This window comes from Scyliorhinus canicula, chromosome 3, assembly GCF_902713615.1.
Source record: "Scyliorhinus canicula chromosome 3, sScyCan1.1, whole genome shotgun sequence".
In the NCBI taxonomy this organism is placed as follows: domain Eukaryota; kingdom Metazoa; phylum Chordata; class Chondrichthyes; order Carcharhiniformes; family Scyliorhinidae; genus Scyliorhinus; species Scyliorhinus canicula.
Genome location: NC_052148.1, coordinates 15,126,817 through 15,151,954, shown reverse-complemented (window position 1 = coordinate 15,151,954; position 25,138 = coordinate 15,126,817). Strand labels below are relative to the sequence as shown.

Sequence of the window (25,138 nt, the reverse complement as noted above, 5' to 3'; positions counted from 1 at the left end):
GGCCTGTACCTGTCCTGGGAGTGTTTGATGGGGACAGTGTAGAGGGAGCTTCAGTCTGTGTCTGACCCCTTGCTGTACCTGTCTTGGAAGTGTTTGATGGGGACAGTGTAGACGAACCTTTATTCTGTATCTAACCCTGTGCTGTACCTGCCTTGGGAGTGTTTGATGGGGACAGTGTAGAGGGAGTTTTACTCTGTATCTAACCCGTGCTGTACCTGTCCTGGGAGTGTTTGATGGGACATCGTAGAGGGAACTTTACTCTGTATCTAACCCCGTACTGTACCTGCCCTGGAGTATTTGATGGGACAGTGTAAAGGGAGCTTTATTCTTTTTTTTAAACAAATTTAGAGTACCCAATTTTTTTTTCCAATTAAGGGGCAATTTAGCGTGGCCAATCCACCTAACCTACACATACTTGGGTTGTGGGGGAGAAACCCACGCAGACACGAGGAAAATGTGCAAACTCGACACGGACAGTGACCTGGCGCCGGGATTCGAACCTGGGTCCTCAGCGCCGTAGGCAGCAGTGCTAACCACTGTGCCACATGCTGCCCATAAGTGAGCTTTATTCTGAATCTGTACCTGTACCTGCCCTGAGAGTGTTTGATGGGGACAGTGTCGAGGGAGCTTTACTCTGTATCTAACCCCGTGCTGTACCTGTCCTGGGAGTGTTTGATGGGGACAGTGTAGAGGGAGCTTTACTCTGTAGCTAACCCCGTGCTGTACCTGTCCTGGGAGTGTTTGATGGGGACAGTGTAGAGGGAGCTTTACTCTGTATCTAACCCCGTGTTGTACCTGTCCTGGGAGTGTTTGATGGGGACAGTGTAGAGGGAGCTTTACTCTGTATCTAACCCCGTGTTGTACCTGTCCTTGAGAGTGTTTGATGGGGACCGTGTAGTGGAAGCTTCACTCTGTATCTAACCCCGTGTTGTACCTGTCCTGGGCGTGTTTGATGAGGATTATATAGAGGGAGCTTTACTCTATATCTAACCACTTGCCGTACCTGTCCTTGGATTGTTTGATGGGGCCAATGTAGAGGGAGCTTTACTCTGTATCTAACCCCGTGCTGTACCAGTCCTGGGAGTGTTTGATGGGGACAATGTAGAGGGAGCTTAATTCCGTGCCTATTTTAAATGTCTCCAAGGAGCAACCTGTAAATGAGGGTCAGAGATGGAAATAGTTAGACTCAATGTGAGCGTTCGAGGCTGGCTGAGAGCTGGATAGTGAAAGACAGCTGACAGCTGTCGTAGACAAGCCATAGAGCAACCAACCCATTAGTTAAAGTGAAAGTTTGGAATATTGGGGCAGCACATGGCACAGTGGTTAGCACTGCTGCCTACGGCGCTGAGGACCCGGGTTCGAATCCTGGCCCTGGGTCACTGTCCGTGTAGAGTTTGCACATTCTCCCCATGTCTACATGGGTCTCACCCCCACAACCCCAAGATGTGCAGTTTAGGTGGATTGACTACGGTAAGTTGCCCCTTAATTGGAAAAATAAAATAATTGGGTACTCTAAATTTAAAGAAAAAGAAAGTTTGGAATAATTAGTCTAAAATTGTTAATATTTTCATTTTTCTCTTTGAAAGGTACGATGAAATTGTCAAACAGCTGAAACAAATGAAGTTAAAGATTTATAACCTGTATCCTTTGCTGTGCTTTTCTAAACATGTGGATATGTGACAGTGGTTCAAATGGACATGGCCCATTGTGGCTCATCTTTTCCTTGACAGATCAGGTACTGCAGTCCTCTCCTGGCTTGGGGATAATGGCAGACCTGAAATTCACTGCTGTTCAATCTCCTCTTGCTCTTCAGGCAATAGAGACATGGGACTGGATTCTCCGGTCGCCTACGGCAATATCGAGTTTGGCAAATCGGCCAGAGAATCAGGTTTCCGACCAAATCGGGAACGGTGAAGCCTTCGCGATGCTCCGCCCCCTCGGTGGGTCTCACCCGTCGGGAACTCGCGTGGCGGCTGCAGACTCAGTCCAGTGCCGCCACAATCGGGGGAGGGCCAATTCGCGGGCAGGTGGGGACATTATTCGGGTCACTGTGGGGGTGAGTGGTCCGTGGCGCACGCGCCGGCCAAAGGAGGGGGGACTATTTTGCAGGCCGGGTCCACGCGGGGCTGGCACCATGTTGCACGGAACGGCCACTGAGCCGCAATTCTCCAGGGCGTAACGGCACCTAGAGACGGGTGCTCTACGCTGCCGTCCTGCTAGTCCCCTGCAGAACAGTTTTTCTGGTGGAAACGCCACCGTTCCCACGCCGACGTGGGGACATAGCCCTAGAATCGGAGAATCCAGCCCAGGGTCCTTCAATGTCCTTCAACAAGGGAATGAGGAAAAACTTCTGGGAGGGGCTACTGCCGGATCAACATGATGGACTGAATGGTCTCCCTCACCTGAACTGATTGAGGAGATATTACCTGAAATAGCAAGCATGTTTGTGTATTTATAGAGAAATGATTTTCTGATAACTTTCTTTAGCCATCACTTCCCAGGCGGAAGGAGAATGAATTCCTAGAAAAGGAAGCTCAACAGACCCGCCTGGAGACCGTGAGTATACAGCACATTAGCACAAGGGGGAGATAGAGAGCCAGGACCAGGGGCTTAGGGACCGGGCCAGGGTGTCAGGGACTGAGGCAAAGGATCATGGATTAGATCATGTGGTCAGGATTGGGAAAGGTGGGTGGGTGGGTGGGGTGGGGGTTGGGGCAGGGAGTGGCCTTTTTTCATTTGCTCATGGGATGTGAGTATTGCTGGCGAGGCCAATATTTATTGCCCATCCCTCACTGTGAGCTACCTCCTATGGTATTCCTATGGTGTAGGAACGCCGACAGTGCTGTTCGGAAGAGAGAATTCCGGGATTTTCACCTCGCAACAGTGAAAGAACGGCGATATATTTCCAAGTCAGAATGGTACGTGGCTTGCACCTATTGTGGCAAACATCGGGGTGGGGGGGGGGGGGGGTTTCAGGTGGCCTCCCCGACCACGGCCTCAGCAAACCTCAAAGGCCACGTGATGCCCAGCCCATCAGGGCAAAGCACGCATAGTTCCAGCACATTAAAAACTAATAATAATAATAATCTTTATTATTGTCACAAGTATGCTTACATTAACACTGCAATGAAGTTACTGTGAAAAGCCCCTAGTTACCACATTCTGGCGCCTATTCAGGTACACTGAGGGAAAATTCAGAATGTCCAAATTACCTAACAGCACGTCTTTCAGAACTTGTGGGAGGAAACCCACGCAGACACAGGGAGAACGTGTAGACTCCACACAGAGGCAATTGTGTACTGAATTCCCAAATCGGTGCATGGAGAGAAGGACTAGAAGTGCTCATAAAGGCAGAAACAGAAAGACAGAGAAAGCTTGGGCTGAAGCTGCAGCAGGAGACATAATGGCAGAGGACCGGACCTCAGTTTGTTGACCCAGCGGTCAACGAAGCAGCTGATGCTAGTTATTCAGGAAGGCTTTGCTAAGCAGAAACAGGACTGCTTGGACAAAATAAAAGAGTCGATTGAGCAGCTGGAGCTTAGATTGGACGCCCAAGATCGGGCGATCCAGAAGGTGGAGAAGGCGCTGGCTGAACAGGAGGAACATCAAACTGCTGTGGAGTTGGAGGTAAGGATGCTGAGAGACCAGCAGAAGAAGCTCCTGGAGAAGGTGGAGGACCTAGAGAATAGGCCCCGCCGGCAGAACTTGAGAATTGTTGGGGTACTGGAGGGATCCGAAGAAATGGACTCTGGGGCAGACATCACAGATATTTTTGAGAAGCTGCTGGGGGATGGGACATTCTGCCCACCCTTGGAGGTGCACAGGGCTCACGGAGCACTCGCAAGGAAGCCGCGAATGGGAAACCCCCCGAGGGCAATGGTGGTGAGATTCCACAGGTACTTGGAAAAGGAGCGTATTCTACAGTGGGCCAAGCAGACACGGAGCTGTAAGTGGGACAATAGTATCCTGCGGGTTTACCAAGGCCTGAGTGTGGAGGTGGCCAGGAGAAGAGCAGGCATCAACCAGATTAGGTCGATCCTTTTTAAGAAAAAGGTGAAGTTCGGACTGCTATATCCAGCCCGTCTCTGGGTCACGCACGAGGAACAGCACTTTTATTTTGAGTTCCTGAGGATGCGCTCGACTTCGTGAAAAGGAAAGGACTGGTGGTGGACTGAGAACTTTTGAACTTTGCTGCAACGTTCATGGTTTTTTCTTTCTTTTTGTTTCTCTGTTTTTTTAAAAAAAACGTTTCTCTATTTTCGTTTTGTGGAAGCTGTTTGTAATGCCTTCTGCATTGATTTGGGACCAGCGGTAGAGCTCAGTGAGTTAAGGGACAGAGAGGAGGTTGGGGCGGTGGCTGCCTGGGGCTGGGCCGGTGGAGGCGCAGAGCATGGGCTGGAGGCGGGCCCAAAAAGGGGATGGCTGATGGGCAAAGGGGTAACCCTAACCCTAATGAGCCCCCCCCCCCCCCCAAACTAGGCTGTTCACCTGGAATGTTCGACGGTTAAATAGGCCGGTCAAAAAGGCACGTATATACGCGCATCTTAGGGGACTGAAGGTGGATGTGGTAATGTTGCAAGAGACACACCTTAGAGTAGCTGACCAGATTAGATTGAGGAAAGGCTGGGTCAGGACTGGTTTCAAAGACTAGAGGGGATGCGATCCTGATCAATAAGCGGATGGTGTTTGAGGCGGGTAGAATAGTTTTGGATGTGGGAGGTCGGTACATTATGGTCAGTGGGAAACTGGAGGGCGTGCAGGTGGTATTAGTAAATGTGTATGCGCCAAATTGGGATGATGTGGAGTTTATAAAGAGGACCTGGACTCGCACAGGTTGGTCATGGGAGGGGACTTCAACACAGTTATGGACCCTGGCTTGGACCGGTCAAGCTCGAAAACGGGCAGGGTGCCAGCAATGGCAAAGGAACTAAAAGGGTTCAGGGAGCAGATGGGCGGGGTGGATCCATGGGGATTTGGGCAGCCGAGGGTGAGAGTTCTCCTTCTACTCACACGTGCATAAAGTGTACTCCCGGATAGATTTCTTTATTTTGAGCAGGGCCTTACTTGCAGGGGTGGTGGACACGGGGTACTTGGCGATCACAGTCTCAGACCATGCTCTGCACTGGGTTGACCTGCAGATTAGTAAAGACAATAACCAGCGCCCGCACTGGAGGTTAGATGTGGGACTTTGGACTGATGGAGGGGTGTGCGAGCGGCTGAGGAAATGTATTCAGAACTACCTGCAGGTCAACGACACTGGGGAAATTTCAGCAGCGGTGGTCTAGGAAACACTGAAGGCGGTGATCAGAGGGGAGCAGATCTCGGTACGGGCCCATAGAGAGAAGGTGGACAAGGCAGAGACGGACTGACTGGTAAAGGAGATACTACAGATCGATAGGAGGTATGCGGAGACCCCCGAGGCAGGGCTTTTAAGGGAACGGCGGAGGTTACAGGCGGAGTTTAGCTTCCTGACTACAGGGAGGGCGGTGGAGCAGCTGAGAAAGGCGAGGGGGGGGGGATCTATGAGCATGGAGAGAAGGCCAGCAGAATGCTTGCACATCAGCTTTGAAAGAGAGAGGCAGCCAGGGAGATAGGGAAAGTAAATGACGGGGATGGGAACCTGGTTGGTGATTCAGCCGGGGTGAATAGGGATTTCTACAGTAGGCTGTATAGGCCGGAGGGGATGAGGCACTTCTTGGCCGGGGGGGGGGGGGGGGGGGGGGGGCTGGCTGAATTTCCCAAAGGTGGACGGGCTGGGGGCCCCGATCGGGTTGGAAGAGATGGTGGAGGGTCTGAAGCTTATGCAGATGGGTAAAGCCCTGGGGGCCAGACAGGTACCCAATGGAGTTTTGTAAAACGTTCTCTGGGATATTGGTCATGGGAGGGGACTTCAACACAGTTATGGACCTTGGCTTGGACCGGTCAAGCTCGAAAACGGGCAGGGTGCCAGCAATGGCAAAGGAACTAAAAGGGTTCAGGGAGCAGATGGGCGGGGTGGATCAGGATGAGATTTTCAATGAGGCAAGTGAAAGAGGGGTGCTGCCCCCGACGATGTCACAGGCCACGATTTCGCTGATTCTGAAGTGGGACAAGAACCCAGAGCTGTGTGGGTCCTACAGGCTGATATCCCTGTTGAATGTGGACGCCAAACTGCTGGCCAAAACTTTGTCGTCCAGGATTGAGGATTGTGATCCGGACATTATTGGGGAGGACCAGACGGGGTTTGTTAAGGGTAGGAAGTTGGTGGCCAATGTAATAAGGTTGTTAAATGTGATCATGATGCCACCGGAAGGTAGGGAGGTGGAGGTAGTGATCACAATGGATGCAGAAAAGGCTTTTGATTGGGTAGAATGGGATTATCTGTGGGAGTTACTGTGTTATGGGCCAGAGTTTAGAGAACCCCAAAGTGTATCATGGAGTTCACCTGACCCACAACTTTTAATAGATTGTGGTATGGGGAGCACACAGCCCACTCTACAGGTGTGGTACAGCAGAAATGGAAAAGTAATTTTTAAAGCAAAACAATGTTTATTCTATGAACTCAACCTTTTTAAAACATACAGTGAACATCTTAGCAACAATTAATTCAAATACAACCCCCAAAGAATACAACACTAAGTAATTCTTACTTTCCTTTTAACATCCATACGACTTAAAAAAACCTTTCAACAGAAGCACATCAGGTTAAAGTCACTACTGAGAGCAGTTATTAGTTTTAAATCACCAAAGGATAAACAAAACTAAAACACACCCTGCAGCAAACAGCCTAAAACGATAATAAAAAACTGACAGCTCAGCTCCACCCACACTCTGACATCACTTTCATACACCCATTTCTTAAAGGTACTCTCACATGACAACTGGGACAGTTTGGATTTGAGCGGGGTTTATTGACTGGGTCAGGTTGCTTTATCAGGCTCCTGTGGCAAGTGTACGGACAAATAGGACGACATCGTACTATTTTAAACTTCACCGGGGGACGAGACAGGGATGCCCCCTCTTCCCACTGTTGTTCGCGCTAGCCATAGAGCCGTTGGCAATTGCTCTGAGAGCCTCAACGGGCTGGTCCGGGGGTGTGGGTGGGGGGGTGGAGCACAGAGTCTCGCTGTATGCAGACGACCTGCTTCTGTATGTATCGGACCCATTAGAGGGGCTGGAAGAAATCATGAGGATTCTCGGGGAATTAGGCCGGTTTTCGGAGTATAAGCTAAATATGGAGAAAAGTAAGATGTTTGCGGTCCAGGCGAGGGGACAGGAGAGGCGATTGGGGGAGCTTCCGTTTAGATTAGTAGGGGTACCTAGGCATTCAAGTGGCGCGGGAATGGGACCGGCTGCATAAATTAAATCTGGCCCGGCTAATAGACCAAATGAAGGACGATTTTCGGATTTGGGACGCTGGGAGGGTGCAGACGGTGAAGATGACGGTCCTCCCGAGATTCCTGTTCATGTTTCAATGTCTCCCCATCTTTATTCCACAGTAAGGAAGATAATGCTTGAGCGGAGTCGGGGAGAGGGCGGGCTGGCGCTGCCAAATTTTAGTAACTATTACTGGGTGGCGAATATAGCCATGATCAGGAATGGATGGTGGGGGAGCTGTCGGAATGGGAGCGTATGGACGCAGCTTCATTCAAGGGCACCAGTTTGGGGGCGTTGGTAACTGCATCTCTGCTGTTCCCGCCGGCACGGTACTCCACCAACCCCATGGTTGTGGCGGCCCTGAGAGTCTGGGGGCAATGGAGGAGACATGTGGGAGCAGAGGGAGCATCGGTCTGGTCCCCAATCTGTAATAATCACCGGTTTGCCCCGGGAAGTATGGATGGGGGATTCCGGATATGGCGGAGAGCGGGGATTGAGAGGATGGGGGATATGTTTATAGAGGGGAGCTTTCCGAGTATGAGGGCGCTGGAGGAGAAGTTTGGGTTGCGAGGGGAAACAAATTCAGGTATCTGCAGGTGCGGTACTTCCTACGTAAACAGGTGTCAACCTTCCCACTCCTGCTGCTATGGGGGATTCAGGACAGGGTAGTTTCCAAAGGGTGGGTAGGAGAAGGGAGCGTGTCGAACATTTACAAGGAACTTATGGGGTTAGAGGAGATGTAGACCGAGGAGCTGAAGTGCAAGTGGGAGGAGGAGCTGGGAGGTGAGATACAGGATAGTCTATGGGTGAACGTGTTGAGTAGAGTAAACGGGCCCGCAACATGTGCCAGGCTCAGCCTGATACAATTTAAGGTCGTTCACCGGACTCACATGACAGTGGCCCGGATGAGCAGGTTCTTTGGGGTGGAGGACAGGTGTGCAGAATTTGCAGGAGGTCCAGCGAACCATGTCCACATGTTCTGGACATGTCTGAAGCTTAGGGGATTCTGACAGGGGTTTGCAGATGCCATGTCCAAAGGGCTGGCACTGAGTCCAGAGGTGGCGATTTACGGGGTGTTGGAAGACCCGGGAATCCAGGAGGAAAAAGAGGCAGACGTTCTGGCCTTTGCTTCCCTGGTAGCCCGGAGACAGATACTATTAGCTTGGAGGGACTCAAAGCCCCCTAAGTCGGAGACCTGGCTATCGGACAGGGCTAGCTTTCTCTGTTTGGAGAAAATCAAGTTCGCCTTGAGAGGGTCACTGTTAGGGTTCGCCCGGAGGTGGCAACCGTTCGTCGACATCTTCATGGAAAATTAATCGTCAGCAGAAGGGGGGGGGGTGAGTTTAGCTTAGAGTAGGGGTTAATAAAGGTGGGACCTGTAAGGAAGGGAGATGGCTTTTGCACTATGTTTATAGTTTCATGTGTTATAATACCAAAATATACCTCGATAAAATGTTTATTAAAAAAAAGACCTACAGTGTAATAAAAAGCTTGACCTACCCTGAGGCCCCTGATTCGAAACCATTTAATCTTGTGGAATTAGTCAGAGGTCATTATCACCCAAAACCCTCTATCATCCTTCAGCCGTATACGTTCAATTCAATGGAGAGGGCCCCAGGTGAATCCATTGTAATTTTTATGACCACCTTGAGGACGTTGGCATTCATTATTTTAATTTTGGGATGTCCCTAAATTATATGTTACATGACACGCTGCTGTGTTGGGTGAATAACATTTCTATTCAGAAGAAGTTGTTGGAACCTGAGCTGGACTTAAAAAGGGCGGCCGAAATAGCTTTTTCCATAGTTGAACATAGAACATAGAACAAACAGTGCAGAAGGAGGCTAGTCGGCCCATCGAGTCTGCCCTGACCCACTTAAGCCCTCACTTCCACCCTATCCCTGTAACCCAATAACCCCTCCTCAACTTTTTTGGTCACTAAGGGCAATTTATAATGGCCAATCCACCTAACCTGCACATTTTTGGACTGTGGGAGGAAACCGGAGCACCCGGAGGAAACCAACACAGTGGGGCTACTCCCAGAGAGAGAGGAGCAGCGGGGCCACTAACAGGGGGAGAGGAGCAGCGGGGCCACTCCCAGTGAGAGAGTTGGGGGGCTGAGAAAGGCGCCCAGGAATTGCAAATCGTGCTAGGGGGAAGGTCTACCAGTTGGTGCAAGGTGCCGCAAATAGCAGCAATAGGAATGAAGCTTACAGCGCAGACAGAGGAAGATTCACCCATGGAGGGAACTGGGGCAGGAGCCACATTAATTGGATGGCAAGTTTCAATGAATGTTTCCATTGCGGAAGAACCAGGAATGAGCAAGTTCCGAGAGGCCAAGTGCTTTCGATGCAGCAAAAGTGTTCACTTGAGGCATAGATGCAGAGTTAAGCAGAGCCTGCCCAGCTCAGAAAGGGGAAAATAATTGGCAGTTGTTCACAGTATGGAGGAATACCAGTCGGAATGTGTTAATGTTGCATCATATTGAGGTGGGCAGAGTGGTTCCAATAACCTTGGTACTACTTGTTAACAGACGCCCTATAATAATGGAAGTAGACACCGGGTCTTCAGCTACTGTTATAGTGAAACAGGTTCATCATTACTTGCAGGAAGGGATCCAGCCACTGAGGTTGAAGAACACTGCGGCTCAGTTAGCCACTTAAATAGGAGGGGCGCTAAAAATCAAGGGGATCACGATGGCTTTGGGACCATACTTGTGGCAGTTAGCCCAGCTCCCACTTGTCGCCATAAATGGACAGGGCCCGAGCTCAATGGGGCATGACTGGCTCCAACACACAAAATTAAATTGGGCGGAATATTCAATATGGTCGAGCATGACCTGTATAAAGCTATCCAAAGGTATTCTGAGGTCTTCCGGGACGTACTGGGGAAGATAAACAGCGCTTGAAGCCAAAATATATGCAGACCCAGCGGCCACACCAAGATTTTATAGGGCTAGACCAGTGTTGGAACCACAATTCTACGGACACGTGCTTGTAGGATTAGAATAGCGGTTTTAATATACTTACAACAGAGCCAGCCTGTTAGCCGTTGAACTTTCGGTGAACTGGCTGGCTGACCGTGTGGCACGGATCTTTATACAGCAGCTCCAGGGGGAGGAGTCCTGGGCGGAGCCAAGGGAGGAGCCCAGTACAAACTCTCGAGTACTCCCAGAGCGACTCCCCCTGGTGGTCAGGTAGTGCAACTGCACTTACAATATTGATACATATATATACAGATTATAATACTGTGTGAATCTCATTGACCACATTCACCCCCTGTGAAAAAAAACGAGTCCGGCGGGGGTGGTGGCTCACAGAGTTAGTCTGTCCGGTAGACAAATTGTTCATTTCGATCTGCGGAGCACCGGGGTTGCAGCCTCTTGCGGTGGCTGGGTGGGTGTTGAGAGCTGGGATACGATGGCAGACTCCGGGGCGGGTCTCGTCCAAACTTCATACACCTCTGGCTTGACTGGAGACTGGGGGCGGGCTGGTGCTAACGCGTGGAACCGGTGGGGCGAGCTTGCGGAATCGGGGGCACGAGGGGGCGGCAGCATAGGGAACGGGGTAAGGGGTCCTTAGTGGGGGTAGGGGGGGTCTGGATCCAGCGGGTGCCAGGTCCCGAAGGGATACTGTATCCTGGCGACCGTCCGGGAACTCCACGAATGTGTACTGGGGGTTGGAATGGAGGAGGCGCACCTTTTCAACAAGGGGGTCAGTTTTGTGCCCCCTGACGTGCTTCCTCAGGAGGACCGAGCCTGGTGTCCTCAGCCATGCCGGAAGTGAGACCCCCGTGGTAGTGCCCCTAGAAAAAATGAAGAGCCGCTCGTGAGGGGTTTGATTTGTAGCTATACAGAGGAGGGATCTGATTGTGTGGAGCGTGTCTGGGAGGACCTCTTGCCATTGGGAGACTTGGAGCTTTCTAGACCGGAGGGTCAGTAGGACGGTCTTCCAGACGGTCGCGTTCTCCCTCTCCACCTGCCCATTCCCCCTGGGGTTGTAGCTGGTAGTCCTGCTCGAGGCGATGCCCTTGTCGAGCAGGTACTGACGCAGCTCGTCGCTCATAAAGAACGAACCCCGGTCACGTAGCTGGGGAAACCGAACAGGGTGAAGACACTATGCAGGGCCCTAATGACTGTGTGGGAGGTCATATCGGGGAATGGAATGGCAAAAGGGAATCGGGAGAACTCATCGATGATGTTGAGGAAATAAATGTTCTTGTTAGTGGAGGGGAGTGGCCCTTTGAAAGGGCTGTTTAGCTCACAGGGCTAATCGCTGGCTTTGAAAGCAGACCAAAGCAAGCCAGCAGCACGGTTCGATTCCCGTAACAGCCTCCCCGAACAGGCGCCGGAATGTGGCGACTAGGGGCTTTTCACAGTAACTTCATTTGAAGCCTACTTGTGACAATAAGCGATTTTCATTTCATTTTCATTTCAAATCGATCACAAGGCGTTCAAAGGGGCTAGAAGCCTTGACCAGGTGGGCCCTGTTTGGTCTGTAGAAGTGCGGTTTGCACTCTGCACAGATCGGGCAGTCCCTGGTGACCGCTCCTCGTTGGAGAAAGGCAGGTTCGGGCTCTGATGTAGTGGGCGAGCCGGGTGACCCCTGGATGGCAGAGGTCCACGTGGATGGCTTTCAGACGGCTGATCTGCGCGCTGGCGCATGTCCCGCGGAATAGGGCATCCGAGAGCTCGTTGAGTTTCCCCGGTCGATATTTAATATCATAACTATAGGTGAAGAGTTCGATCCCCCACCGAAGGATTTTATCACTTTTTATTTTGCCCCTTTGCGAGTTGTCAAATATAAAGGCAACCGATCATTGGTCGGGGATGAGGGTGAACCTCCTACCTGCGAGGTAGTGCCTCCAGTGACGAACAGCCTCCACGATGGCCTGCACTTCCTTCTCGACAGAGGAGTGTCGGAGTTCTGAAGCGGATAGGGTACAGGAGAAAAATGCAATGGCTGCCTGATTTAAAGTGGCTGCTAGAGCTACCTCTGAGGCGTCGCTCTCAACCTGAAAGGGCGTGGATTCATCCACTGCCCGCATGGCTGCTTTGGCGATGTCCTCCTTGATGCAGCTGAAGGCCTGGCGCGCCTCAGCAGACAGGGGAAATCGTGTGGCCTGAAAGAGTGGGCGGGCTTTGTCCGCATATTGGGGGACCCACTGGGCATAATATGAAAAGAACCCCAAGCACCGTTTGAGGGCCTTGGGGCAATGAGGGAGGGGGAGTTCTAACCTGCGGTCCGGGTCTGGGCCCAGGACTCCGTTCTCCACGATGTAGCCGAGGATGGCCAGTCTGTTTGTGCGGAAAACACATTTCTCCTTGTTATAAGTGAGGTTTAATTTCTGTGCCGTCTGGAGACAACGGTGGAGGTTGGCGTCGTGGTCCTGCTGGTCATAGCCGCAGATGGTAACATTGTCCAGATACGGAAACGTGGCCCGCAGCCCGTACTGGTCTACCATTCGGTCCATTGCTCGTTGGAACACCGAAACCCCGTTAGTGACGCCGAAGGGAACCCAGAGGAAATTGGAAGAGGCAGCCATCAGCCTCGAACGCCGTGTAGTGGCGGTCCTCCGGGCGGATTGGGAGCTGGTGGTATGCAGACTTCAGATCCACCGTGGAAAATAGCCGATATTGGGCGATCTGATTAACCATGTCTGCAATTCTGGGGAGGGGATACGCGTCTAGGAGCGTAAAGCGATTTATGGTCTGGCTATAGTCGACGACCATGCAAAATTTTTCCCCGGTCTTGACGACCACCACCTGAGCTCTCCAGGGACTATTACTGGCCTCTATGATCCCCTCACTGAGCAGCCGTTGGACCTCCGATCGTATAAAGACCCTATCCTGTGGGCTGTATCACTTGCTGCGAGTAGCTACTGGTTTGCAATCTGGAGTGAGATTGGCGAAGAGAGGAGGGGGGGGCGATGCGCAGCGTGGCTAGGCTGCAGATAGTAAGTGGGGGCAGGGGCCCGCCGAAGCTGAGAGTGAGGCTCTTGAGGTTGCACTGGAAATCCAGGCCTAATAAGAGTGGCGTGCAGAGGTCAGACAGGACATAAAGTTTAAATTTTGAATAACTAGCGCCTCGAATTGTGAGCGTAGCGACGGTGCGTCCTTGGATTTGGACTGAGTGGGAGCCCGAAGCGAGGGCGATAGTTTGGCTCACAGGAAAAATAGGAAGCGAACAGCGTCTTACCAGCTCTGGGTGTATAAAGCTCTCGGTGCTCCCGGAGTCAAAGAGGCATGGCGTGCTGTACCCGTTGATCTGGACCCCCGCCATCGAACTTCGTAGGTGCTTGGGGCAGGATTGATCTAGGGTGACCGCGTTGAGTTGCGGGCCGCGTGATGAGTGCCCGGGAAGGTCGTAGTCTTCCGAGTGGGTGTCCGGTCGAGTAGATGCCGGTACGTTCTGGTGAGCTTGATGCAGGATCGCTGCGCTGAGTTGCGGGCCGCGGGATGGGTGCCTGGGGAAGTCGTAGTCTTCAGATGAGCTTTGCCGATGCAGATGGGGCCCGCAGATCGCACGTTGGTGAGCGGCGAGGAAGATGGCGGCCCCCATGAGTCGCACGTGGCCGGCCGCATGATGGGGGTTTGCCAAGATGCTGGCCCCCATGGATCGCCCGTGGCAGGAGGGGGCGGAGACGGGGCGTAGGCCGCAGCGTTTCGGGCCCCACGGGCCCGCTGGTGTTGGGAGCGATTTGTTCTCTCTACTGGGGAGTTAAAAACTGGGGCCCTTCTCGCGAGGCACACTCTGGCATAGTGGCCTTTCTTCCTGCAGCTGCTGCAGGTCGTGGATCGGGCTGGGCAGTGCTGCCGCGGGTGCTGGCTTTGGCCACAGAAATGGCAGGCTGGGGCAGCCGAGTAGCTGGCTGGAGCAGCTGAGTAGCTGGCTGAGGCAGCAGAGTAACTGGCTTTGGCAGCGCGGTAGCTGGGGGGTCGTGCGGCACAGGCCTGGGGGGGATTGTTGGTCGGGGGTCCACGATGCGGTCGCGGGGTCTGCGGGAAACGACGTGAGGCTGCGGAAGGAGACTTCCATAGTGGTAGCAGCCTCCACAGTAGTATCTAAGTCCTGGGCCCCCTTTTCTAGCAGTCTTTGGCGCACATAGTTAGATCTAAGGCCCGCTACGAAAACGTCCCGCACAGCAAGCTTCCTTTGTTCAGCCGCGGTAACGGCTTGATAATTACAGTCATTGGAAAGATTGTTCAGTTCCCGTACAACTCGGCTAGCGTTTCTGTAGGCCGCTGACGGCGAGTCGTAAACACGTGGCGTGCATAAACCTCGTTAATGGGCCTAACGTACATTTTGTCCAATATCGCCAGCGCTGCGGTGGAAGAACTGGCCGGATTTAGCTGTGTGGAGATTCTGTGGCTTACCCTCGCGTGCAGTAGGCTGAGTTTTTGTTCCTCCGTTGTTCCGGCGGTACTGGCTTCTGCCAGGTAGGCCTTAAAACATCTCAGCCAGTGGGAAAAAATTTCCTTAGCCTCTGCATCCTGCGGGTCGGGCTCTAGGCGTCCGGGCTTGAGGGCTGCTTCCATGATTTACTTCGACTGTTTCGTAAGTATATTAAATTGTTGGAACCAACAATTCTACGGACACGTGCTTGTCGGATTAGAATAGCGGTTTTAATATACTTACAACAGAGCCAGCCTGTTAGCCGTTGAACTTTCGGTGAACTGACTGGCTGACCCTGTGGCACGGATCTTTATTAGCAGCTCCAGGGGGAGGAGTCCTGGGTGGAGCCAAGGGAGGAGTCCAGTACAAACTCTCGAGTACTCCCAGAGCTACTCCCCCTGGTGGTCAGGTAGTGCAACTGCACTTACAATATTGATATATATATACAGATTATAATACCGTGTGAATCTCATTCACCACAACCAGTTCCTTATTCCATGTTAGAGAAAGTGAAAGCCGAGCTTCCTTAAAGACCTAGCTATCATTAGACTGGTACAGTCCGCAGAGCGGGCTGTACCCATCGTACCTGTCCTCAAGCCGGACAAGACACTCCGAATTTGGGGGTTTATAAGACCATAAGACATGGGAGCAGAATTGGGCCATTCATCCCATTGAGTCTGCTCCGCCAGTCAATCATGGCTGATATTTTCTCATCCCCATTCTCCTGCCTTCTCCCCATAACCACTGATCCCCTTATTAACCAAGAACCCATTTATCTCTGTCTTAAAGATACTCAGTGATTTGGCCTCCACAGCCTTCTGCGGCAAAGAGTTCCACAGATTCACCATTCAGATTCTGGCTGAAGAAATTCCTCCTCATCTCTGTTTTAAAGAATTGTCCCTTCAGTCTGAGGCTGTGCCCTCCGGTTCTAGATTCTCCTCTAATGAAAATGAAATGAAAATCGCTTATTGTCACGAGTAGACTTCAATGAAGTTACTGCGAAAAGCCCCTAGTCGCCACATTCTGGCACCTGTTCGGGGAGGCTGGTACGGGAATTGAACCGTGCTGCTGGCCTGCCTTGGTCTGCTTTAAAAGCCAGCGATTTAACCCAATGTGCTAAACCAGCCCCTTGCTAAACTAGCCCCATGAAACATGGAAACATCCTCTCCATGTTCACTCTATCCAGCCCTTTCAGTATCTGTAAGTTTCAATGAGATTCCATCTCATCCTTCTAAACTCCATCGAGTACAGACCCAGAGTCCTCAACCGCTCCTCATATGACAAGTCCTCCATTCCAGGGATCATTCTGGTGAACCTCCTCTGGACCCTCTCCAAGGCCAGCACATCCTTCCTTAGATACGGGGCCCAAAGCTGCTCACAATACAGCAAATGGGGTCTGACCAGAGCCTTATACAGCCTCAACACTATCATAGAATCATAGAATGTACAGTGCAGAAGGCGGCCATTCGGCCCATCAAGTCTGCACCGGCCCTTACAAAGAGCACCCTACTCAAGCCCACATATCTACCCGATCCCTGGAACCCAATAACCCCTCCGAACCTTTTTGAACACTAAGGGCAATTTAGCATGGCCAATCCACCGAACCTGCACATCTTTGGACTGTGGGAGGAAACCGGAGCACCCGGAGGAAAGCCACACAGACTCGGGGAGGATGTTCAGACTCCACACAGACAGCGACCCTAGCGGGAATTGAACCTGGGACCCTGGAGCTGTGAAGCAACTGTGCTAACCACTGTGTTACCGTACATCCCTGCTGTTGTATTATAGCCCTCTCGACATCAATGCTAACATTGCATTTGCCTTCCTGACTGCTGACTGAACCTGCACATTAACCTTAAGAGAATCCTGAATTAGGACTCCTAAGTCCCTTTGTGCTTCTGATTTCCGAACTCTTTTCCCATTTAGAAAATAGTCTATGCCTCTATTCTTCCTACCAAAGTGCATAACCTCACACTTCTGCACATTGTATTCCGTCTGCAACTTTATTGCCCACTCTCCGAGCCTGTCCAGGTCCTTCTGCAGCCTCCCTGCTCCTCAACACTATCTGTCCCTCTACATATAGAACATAGAACAGTACAGCACAGAACAGGCCCTTCGGCCCTCGATGTTGTGCCGAGCAATGATCACCCTACTCAAACCCACGTATCCACCCTATACCCGTAACCCAACAAACCCCCCCCCCCAACCTTACTTTTAAGGACACTACGGGCAATTTAGCATGGCCAATCCACCTAACCCACACATCTTTGGACTGTGGGAGGAAACCGGAGCACCCGGGGAAACCCACGCACACACGGGGAGGATGTGCAGACTCCGCACAGACAGTGACCCAGCCGGGAACCGAACCTGGGACCCTGGAGCTGTGAAGCATTTATGCTAACCACCATGCTACCGTGCTGCCCCATCTTTGTATCGTCTGCAAACTTCGCAACAATGCTTCAGTTCCTTCTTCAAGATCATTAATGCACATTGTGAAACACTGATCCCGCAGGTACACCACTAGTCACTGGCTGCCATCCTGAAAAGGACCCTTTTATCCCCACTCTCTGCCTTCTGCTAGTCAGCCAATCCTCTATCCATGCCAGTACCTTGCCCCTAACACCATGGGCTCTTATCTTATTAGCAACCTTCTATATGGCACCTTGTCAAAGACCTTCTGGAAATATAAATAGATCACGTCCACTGGCTCTCTTTTGTCTAACTTCTTTGTTACCTCCTCAAAGAACTCCAACAGATTTGTCAGGCATGACCTCCCCTTGACAAAGCCGTGCGAGCTCAGCTTTAATTATGGACTCTAAAATCTTACCAACAGCCAAAGCCAGGCTAATGGGCCTATAATTTCCAGACTTCTGTCTCCCTCCCTTCTTAAACAGGGGTGTTACATTAGCCATTTTCCAATCCTCTGGTACCCTACCTATAAGCAACTGTTAATTGAGTGATCAGATTGGACCGAAATCCCATACCTAAGATTGAGGACCTGTACATTAAGCTTGCTGGGGGGTTTGATGTTGCACATGAGCCATGCATACTTATAATTGGAGTTAGATGAGGCATCCCGAGAGCATGTTACCATGAACACGTACGAAGGCTTGTATGAATATAATTTTAGAGTGGCGAATGTTGTTCCTCTATTCAAGAAAGGGAATAGGAATGATCCTGGTAATTGTAGGGCAGTTAGTCTTACTTCGGTGGTCGGTAAGTTAATGGAAAAGGTCCTGAAGGATACGATTTATGACCATTTGGAACGATGCAGCTTACTCTGGGATAGTCAACACGGATTCGTGAAGGGTAAGTCTTGCCTCACAAATTTGATTGAATTCTTTGAGGAGGTAACTAAGTGTGTAGATGAAGGTAGAGCAGTTGATGTCGTATACATGGGGCGCGATTCTCTGCTACCCACGCCAGGCGGGAGAATCGCGGGACGGCCTGGCGAATCACGCCACGCCGACCTTCCCCCCCCCCCCCCCCCCCCAAAATGGCGTGTCGCCGCTCGCTGTTTTTCCCAGCGATTGCCAATTCTCCGGCCCGGATGGGCTGAGCGGCCTGACGACCCCGACCGGTTCACGCCAGCGGCATCCACACCTGGTCGCTGCCGGCGTGAACATCGCGCGACAGGTAAGTGTGGGGCCTGTGGGGGGCGGAGAGAGGATTGAGCACCACGGGCATGCTCGTGAGGTGACTGGCCTGCGATCGGTGCCCACCAATCGTCGGACCTGCGTCTCTAAGAAACGCACTCTTTCCCCTCCGCCGCCCCGCAAGATCAAGCTGCCACGTCTTGCGGGGCAGTGGAGGGGAAGACGGCAACCGCGTATGCGCGTGTTGGATCGGCCAACCTGCGCATGCGCGGCTGACGTCACTTAGGTGCCGCCGGTTGCGTCATTCTCGGCGCGCCACTTTGACGCAAGCGTCAAGGCCCGGCACCTGAGATTCATGCAAGGCCGCTCCTAGCCCCCCGGGGGGGGGGGGGGGGGGGGGGGGGGGGGCGGAATAGGGGGCGAGGAGCGGCCTCCAACGTCGGTCGTTGCGGAGAATCACACCCATGGATTTTAGTAAGGCGTTTGATAAGGTTCCCCATGGTCGGCTCATGAAGAAAGTAAGGAGGTCTAGGATAGAGGGAAATTTGGATAAATAACTAGCTGTCACATAGAAGGTGGTGGTGGATGGAAAATTTTCTGACTGGAGAGCAGTTACCAGCAGTATACCACAGGGATCAATGCTGGTTCCACTGCTATTTGTGATTTTTATCAATGACTTGGAGGAGGGGGCTGAAGGGTGGGTCAGTAAATTTGCTGATGACACCAAGATTGGTGGAGTATTGGATGAGGTGGTGGGCTGTTGTTGGCTGCAAAGAGACATTTATAGGATGCAGAGTTGGGCCGAAAAATGGCAGATGGAGTTTAACCCTGATAAGTGCGAGGTGATTCATTTTGGTAGTGTGGTGGGAAAAATGATAACTCAGAAACAATCAGTCATGAATAAGAGCAAGTTAGTTTATTTCTTAACTCTGCAGAGGACACATTCCTCTAACCACAGGAGAGAGAGGAAAGCGCGCCGAGCGCCGCAACCTTCAGTCTTTATACATTCAAAAGATAAGCAGGTTAAACACAGGCATTCATGTAGACAATGGCTGGCTTTCTCTTCTTACTAGCATTTCTCCATTCCATATAAGGAGTTGTTTTTCTCCTGGCTTTACTATCTCGTCCTTCATACAGCTGGCATATCAGTTTCTCTCTCTCTCTCTCTCTCTCTCTCTAACCTTGCACACACACACACACAAACGCCTGCAGCTTTAGTTAATCACACTATTAAGCAGTTATTCAATATTAAGTATTAAAATTGTCCATTACAATTCCCTCCTTTTTGTCATCCTAATGACAACATCTATCAAAATGTTAATCACAGCCAGTCACCTAAGCAGTATCTGCATTCCCTTATTGTTAAACAAATGTTTGCTCAAAGAACATACATCAGGTATTATCGTACTCCTGTAGATTTTTCAATAATACCATCATTAATCTTTGGTACAGAAAATGATAAACAGGTTGTCATTATAGCTATATGATACAGAAGATTAGTCTATTGACAGTTCATTCTCAAATGGAGGTATCCACTGGTTTGCCCCCTCTAAGTCAACTTGTTCCCTTGCTGCTGTTGGGTCAGATAGTTTCAACATCCGGTAACTGCGGGACAGGTTTGCTATAGCTGCTTTCTATAGGCATTGGCAGATGCATGGTCCTATACACAACAAAAATATGAACACGATTACGATTGGTATTATCACATGTGTTATCCAGTACCCCCAGCCTCCCCATAACCCGGTGAACCATGCAAACCAGGAGTCATCGGCTGCTGGGGGCACTCAAATAGCCTCTCGCATGTGCTTGATGATGTTGGTTATGTTCTCATGCTCATCAGGTATGTAAAAACAGCAGGACATGTTAAGCAATTTGCAGACACCCCCTCTTTCTGCTAACAGGATGTCCAGGGCCAGCCTGTGTTGGATCACGGCGGTTCTAATTGCTGTCATCTCTCCATCTGTTTTCTTTACTGCTCTTACGGTTACCAGGGCGGTGTTTCGGATTGTCTTGGTTATGCTGAAGCGATTACCAGTTTTGGTGAGTCCTTTCGCCGTGGTCGCCACCACCAGGTTCCAGTTGTATGGGCCACAGGGGTCTCGGCATAAGTACTTATCATCTCGCAAGTATTTAGAGTTATAGGGCCACGGGTCACACGTAAATGTGCCTGTCTCTCCTCTGGTTAATGTCACTGTAACCTCTCCAGCCCAATACGCTTTTCCCATTACCAGTTCCGGCATAAGGGTTAGGGTTAGGGTTAGGGCAGCATTGTGGTTAGCACAATTGCTTCACAGCTCCAGGGTCCCAGGTTCGATTCCAGCTTGGGTCACTGTCTGTGCGGAGTCTGCACGTCCTCCCCGTGTGTGCGTGGGTTTCCTCCGGGTGCTCCGGTTTCCTCCCACAGTCCAAAGATGTGCAGGTTAGGTGGATTGGCCATGATAAATTGCCCTTAGTGTCCAAAATTGCCCTTAGTGTTGGGTGGGGTTGCTGGGTTATGGGGATAGGGTGGTCTTTCCAAGAGCCTGTGCAGTCTCAATGGGCCGAATGGCCTCCTTCTGCACTGTAAATTCTATGATAAGCATCATGATAAGCGACATTACCCCTTTCATGTTGACTTGTCCGGTGTGAGCTGGGGCTCCGGCACCCGCTTACTATGACTAGCGTGAATCCACGTTGCTCTTTCTGCTACCTTTATCGCTGTCTGCGTCACAAGGAGCACCTGGAATGGTCCCGGCCACCGTCTAGCTCTCCAGCTCTTCCTCCTGAAGTCTTTCACCACTACCCAGTCGCCTGGCTGCAGGTCGTGCAACGTCCCCTCAGCCGGTTGTGGCAGGGCTTCCTTCACTTGAGCTTGCACCTGAGATAAAATCGCAGAGAGTTTTGTACAGTAACGTAACATTTCATCCTCACAATGGCTAGTCAGGGTCCTCGCGATGGGTTTTGGCCCAATTCCAGTGTTGGGTGGTCTGCCGAATAATATTTCAAATGGACTTAAATTGGCTCTCCCTCTGACCCTAGTCCTCATGTACATTAGTACTACGGGCAGGGCTTTCGTCCATGGTATTCCCATTTCATCGCAACACTTTGCTAGCTTATTTTTTAGAGTGGCATTTTCCCTTTCTACCGATCCTCCACTCGCTGGATGGTATGCACAGTGTTGCCTTAGATTAATGCCTAGGTATTCTCCTACCTGCTTAAGAGCCTGGTTTACAAATGGCGTACCATTATCACTGCTGATTTTCTCTGGGATGCCCCATCGTGGAATAATTTCAGTTAACAGGGTTTTGGTTACTGCACTAGCATCTTGTTTGGCTGTAGGGAACACCTCTATCCACTTAGAGAACATGTCAACCATTACTAGGCAGTATTTCTTCCCTTCACTTGGGGTTAGCTCAATAAAGTCCATTTGAATATGCTCGAAGGGTCTCAGTGGTTCTGGGTGCGCCCCTGGGCTTATCTTAATTCCTCTCCCCACATTATTGGTAGCACAAATAACACATCGCTCACAAAATTTCTGTGAGTAACTAATAAAGCCTCTGGTGTACCAATGTGCAGCGATACTCTTGAACATCCCTCCTTTTGACACATGGTCCTTGCTGTGTGTCAACTTAGCATAATGAGGAAATAGCGCTCTCGGTAGACATGGCTTATCATTGGGGCCGTACCATACCCCTTCTTTTACCTTACCCCCTGCCTTTGACCATTCTTTCTTTTCTTCCCGTGAGGCTTGTGTTTGCAGGTCTTGTATGTCCGCTGTTGGGATAGGAACTGTTAGCATTGGCATATTTACATTATCACCGATAGGTTTTCGTGCTGCTGCTTTCGCTGCCGCATCCGCCCTTGCATTTCCCTGTGAGACTGGATCGGTTTTCCCTGTGTGTGCGTCACACTTACAGACTGCAATACACTTAGGTAAGAGGACTGCGTCCAAGAGATCAGAAATCAGCCCATGGTGCGTGATTGGTTTGCCTGTTGATGTTAAGAATTCCCTATGTTTCCACAAGGTTCCGAAATCATGAGTCACCCCAAAGGCATATCTACTGTCTGTGTAGATAATAACAGACTTGCCTTCTGCAAGTTTACATGCTTCTGTAAGGGCTATCAGTTCCGCAGCTTGTGCGAAGAGGCGTCTAGGAAGCGGCTCTGCTTTTAGTATGTTGTGGCATACCCCACACGGTCCTGGCCCGCTTCTCGATCTCTGAACGCAGACCCATCCACAAACAGTTCCATGTCGGGATTTTGTAGGGGGGTATCCTGCAAGTCAGGTCGCGGACTACAAACTTCATTAGTTAGAGCAACACAATCATGTGGTTCCCCATCACCTGCGGTGGGAAGAAGAGTGGTGGGGTTAAGTATGGTACACCTTTTCACTGTAATGTTTGGCATTTCCAGCAGGACCGTGTTATATCCTAACCACCTTGCCGCAGACATATGAGCTGTTTTTTGCTCTAGGAGAAGTAGTGAGACTGCATGTGGTACCAATAAAGTTAATTCACTGTATCCCACGATATCTCTAGAGACTGCTATTGCTTTTTCGGCAGCTGCGACTGCTCTCAGGCAAGTAGGCAGCCCCGCTGCTACTGGGTCCAATTTAGCAGAGAAATATGCCACTGGCCGAAGTTTCCCTCCGTGCTCTTGTAACAGCACGGACGTCATGCAGCCTCATTTTTCATCTACCGTTTGGGTAAAAGGTTTATCTGGGTTGGGAATTCCTATGGTCGGTGTAGACTGTAAAGCCAATTTCAAGTTGCTGAACGCCTTTTCTGCTTCTGGGGTCCAGCTGAGTGTACTGTGGGCTTTCAAGCCCTTCCCGTGGGCTATGTCACTCAGAGGGGCTTCAAGGACGGCATAGTTGGAAATAAACATCCTACAGTATGAGCACACCCCCAAGAAGGACATCAACTGATTTTTAGTCCTGGGTTTAGGGATTTCTTGGATTGCTTTCACTCTGCTTTGTCCTAAGGTCTTACCCTGGGCCGATATTAAATGTCCCAGAAACTTTACTTGTTCTTGCACGAACTGCAATTTTGAAAGGCTTGCCTTGTGTCCTTCCTCAGCTAGGTGGCATAATAGTGCCAATGTGTCTTGCTCACACTGCTCCTTGGTTGGAGCTGCGATTAGACAATCGTCTACATACTGTAGGAGGGCTGATCCTGGGGACAGGATTAGTGGCTCCAAACTCTTTTTTAATGTTTTGTTGTAGATGGTGGGCGATTCACAATATCCCTGACATAACCTTGTAAATGTATAAGAACTTTCCTTAAATGAAAAAGCAAACCAGTGCTGACTGTCTGAGTGAACAGGAATGCTAAAGAATACATTAGCGAGGTCTACTACGGAGAACCGGGTGGGATCTGTGCCAAAATGGTATATGGATTCGGAACATTAGGGGCTCTGGCCATAACAGCATCATTGACTGCCTGCAAGTCCTGTACAAACCTCCATCCCTCGGGTTCTCCCGGGAGAGTCGCCTTTTTTACAGGGAAAATCGGTGTACGCACTGGTGAGTTTTTGCAGAATACTATGACTCCCGCCTTCAATAGTGAATTGAATACGGGGGTGATCCCTTCTACCGCTTTGGGTTTTAGCGGATACTGTGTTCTGCATGGTCTATAATCAGACTTTGGTGTAATCTTTACGGGCTCACAATCGCGTATTAGACCCACATCATGTTTTCCCTTTGCCCAAAGTTTCCCCGGAACTGTCTGCAGTCGCGGGTCATCGGCAGTAATTTGTACAAAACTCCAGGTTGTTCCCCTATGGCTCTGGTCCGAGGCGGGGACTATTTCCACCACTCTCTCTGCCTGAGATAGCCAGTTAAGATTTTTTTATAAGCTCGCATACTCGTACTGAACCACACAGTTGTGTCTGAAAGCAGTGTCCAATCATTGACTTTGAGATTTTTAAGGACCCACGGTCCCAAATCTTTCCATTGTCTATTGCACCCTTTCGCTAACGATACTTGGGGGTGTGACCATTCTATTGTAAAGTGGTGTGATACTCCCGATCTCAGACGTATTCTAGACAGGTCTATACTTGCAGCGCACCTATGCTCATCCCAATATAATTCCCGTATCAGCAGCACCTCAGACTTTTGCAACTTCCCGAGCCATTCATTCTCATATCGATTATCTGGTCCCCCCAAGTGAATGTGTGCGGTGCAGTGCAGATTCTCCTCGGACATAAAGTCAGTGTTAATAGGGTTAACGCATTCGCGTACTTCTCCCATGAGTGCTCGGTTTACTGAACTCACTGCAGCTGGAGTCAATCTCCATTCATAAATATACATCAGAGGTCTGGCGTCAAATTTAACTCCTTGGAATGCTATTTCCTCTCCTTCCGTAACCCTTAGTCCCTCTGGGGTGCTGATCAGGCTAAGTCCCAATTTTCCTATCAAATCCCATCCCATGAGATTAATCGGGCAACACCTAGAGAGTAAAAATGCAAATTTAAACCTTTCTTCATAATTAGTCTCACACCTTAAGGGTGCAGTAAATTGTTCTTGTACTATGACGCCAGATGCCCCGATGGAGTTCAGGTACCTCCCACTTGTCTTAATTGGTGCCTTTAATTGACTAATCTGTATCACAGAGTTTCCCGCACCGGAATCAACTAAAAACGTAAGCCTTTCCCCTTCCACAGTTAATACGTACACTGGCATCCGTTGATAGAATTCTTCATTATACTTAACATAAGTGCCTCGCGGTTTAGATTCGTGCATCACACACTCTATAGTCTGTGTAAAGTTTTCAAGAACGTTAGTACAAGAGGTTAGCTTAAGCAGTTCTTCAT

The 25,138-nt window shown here is 50.5% G+C and overlaps 1 protein-coding gene across 6 annotated transcripts in view; it reads left to right on the top strand.

Annotated features, from left to right (window-relative positions):
* The window catches only part of ccdc166 (coiled-coil domain containing 166), an 88,761-nt gene that overhangs the window by 25,479 nt on the left and 38,144 nt on the right, over nt 1-25,138 (top strand). For all 6 annotated transcript variants that reach the window (XM_038793171.1, XM_038793172.1, XM_038793170.1 and 3 more), the window contains 2 exons: nt 1,587-1,640; nt 2,502-2,556. In XM_038793171.1, coding sequence (XP_038649099.1) covers nt 1,587-1,640; nt 2,502-2,556 — 109 coding nt within the window. The remainder of the gene's footprint in view (nt 1-1,586; nt 1,641-2,501; nt 2,557-25,138) is intronic.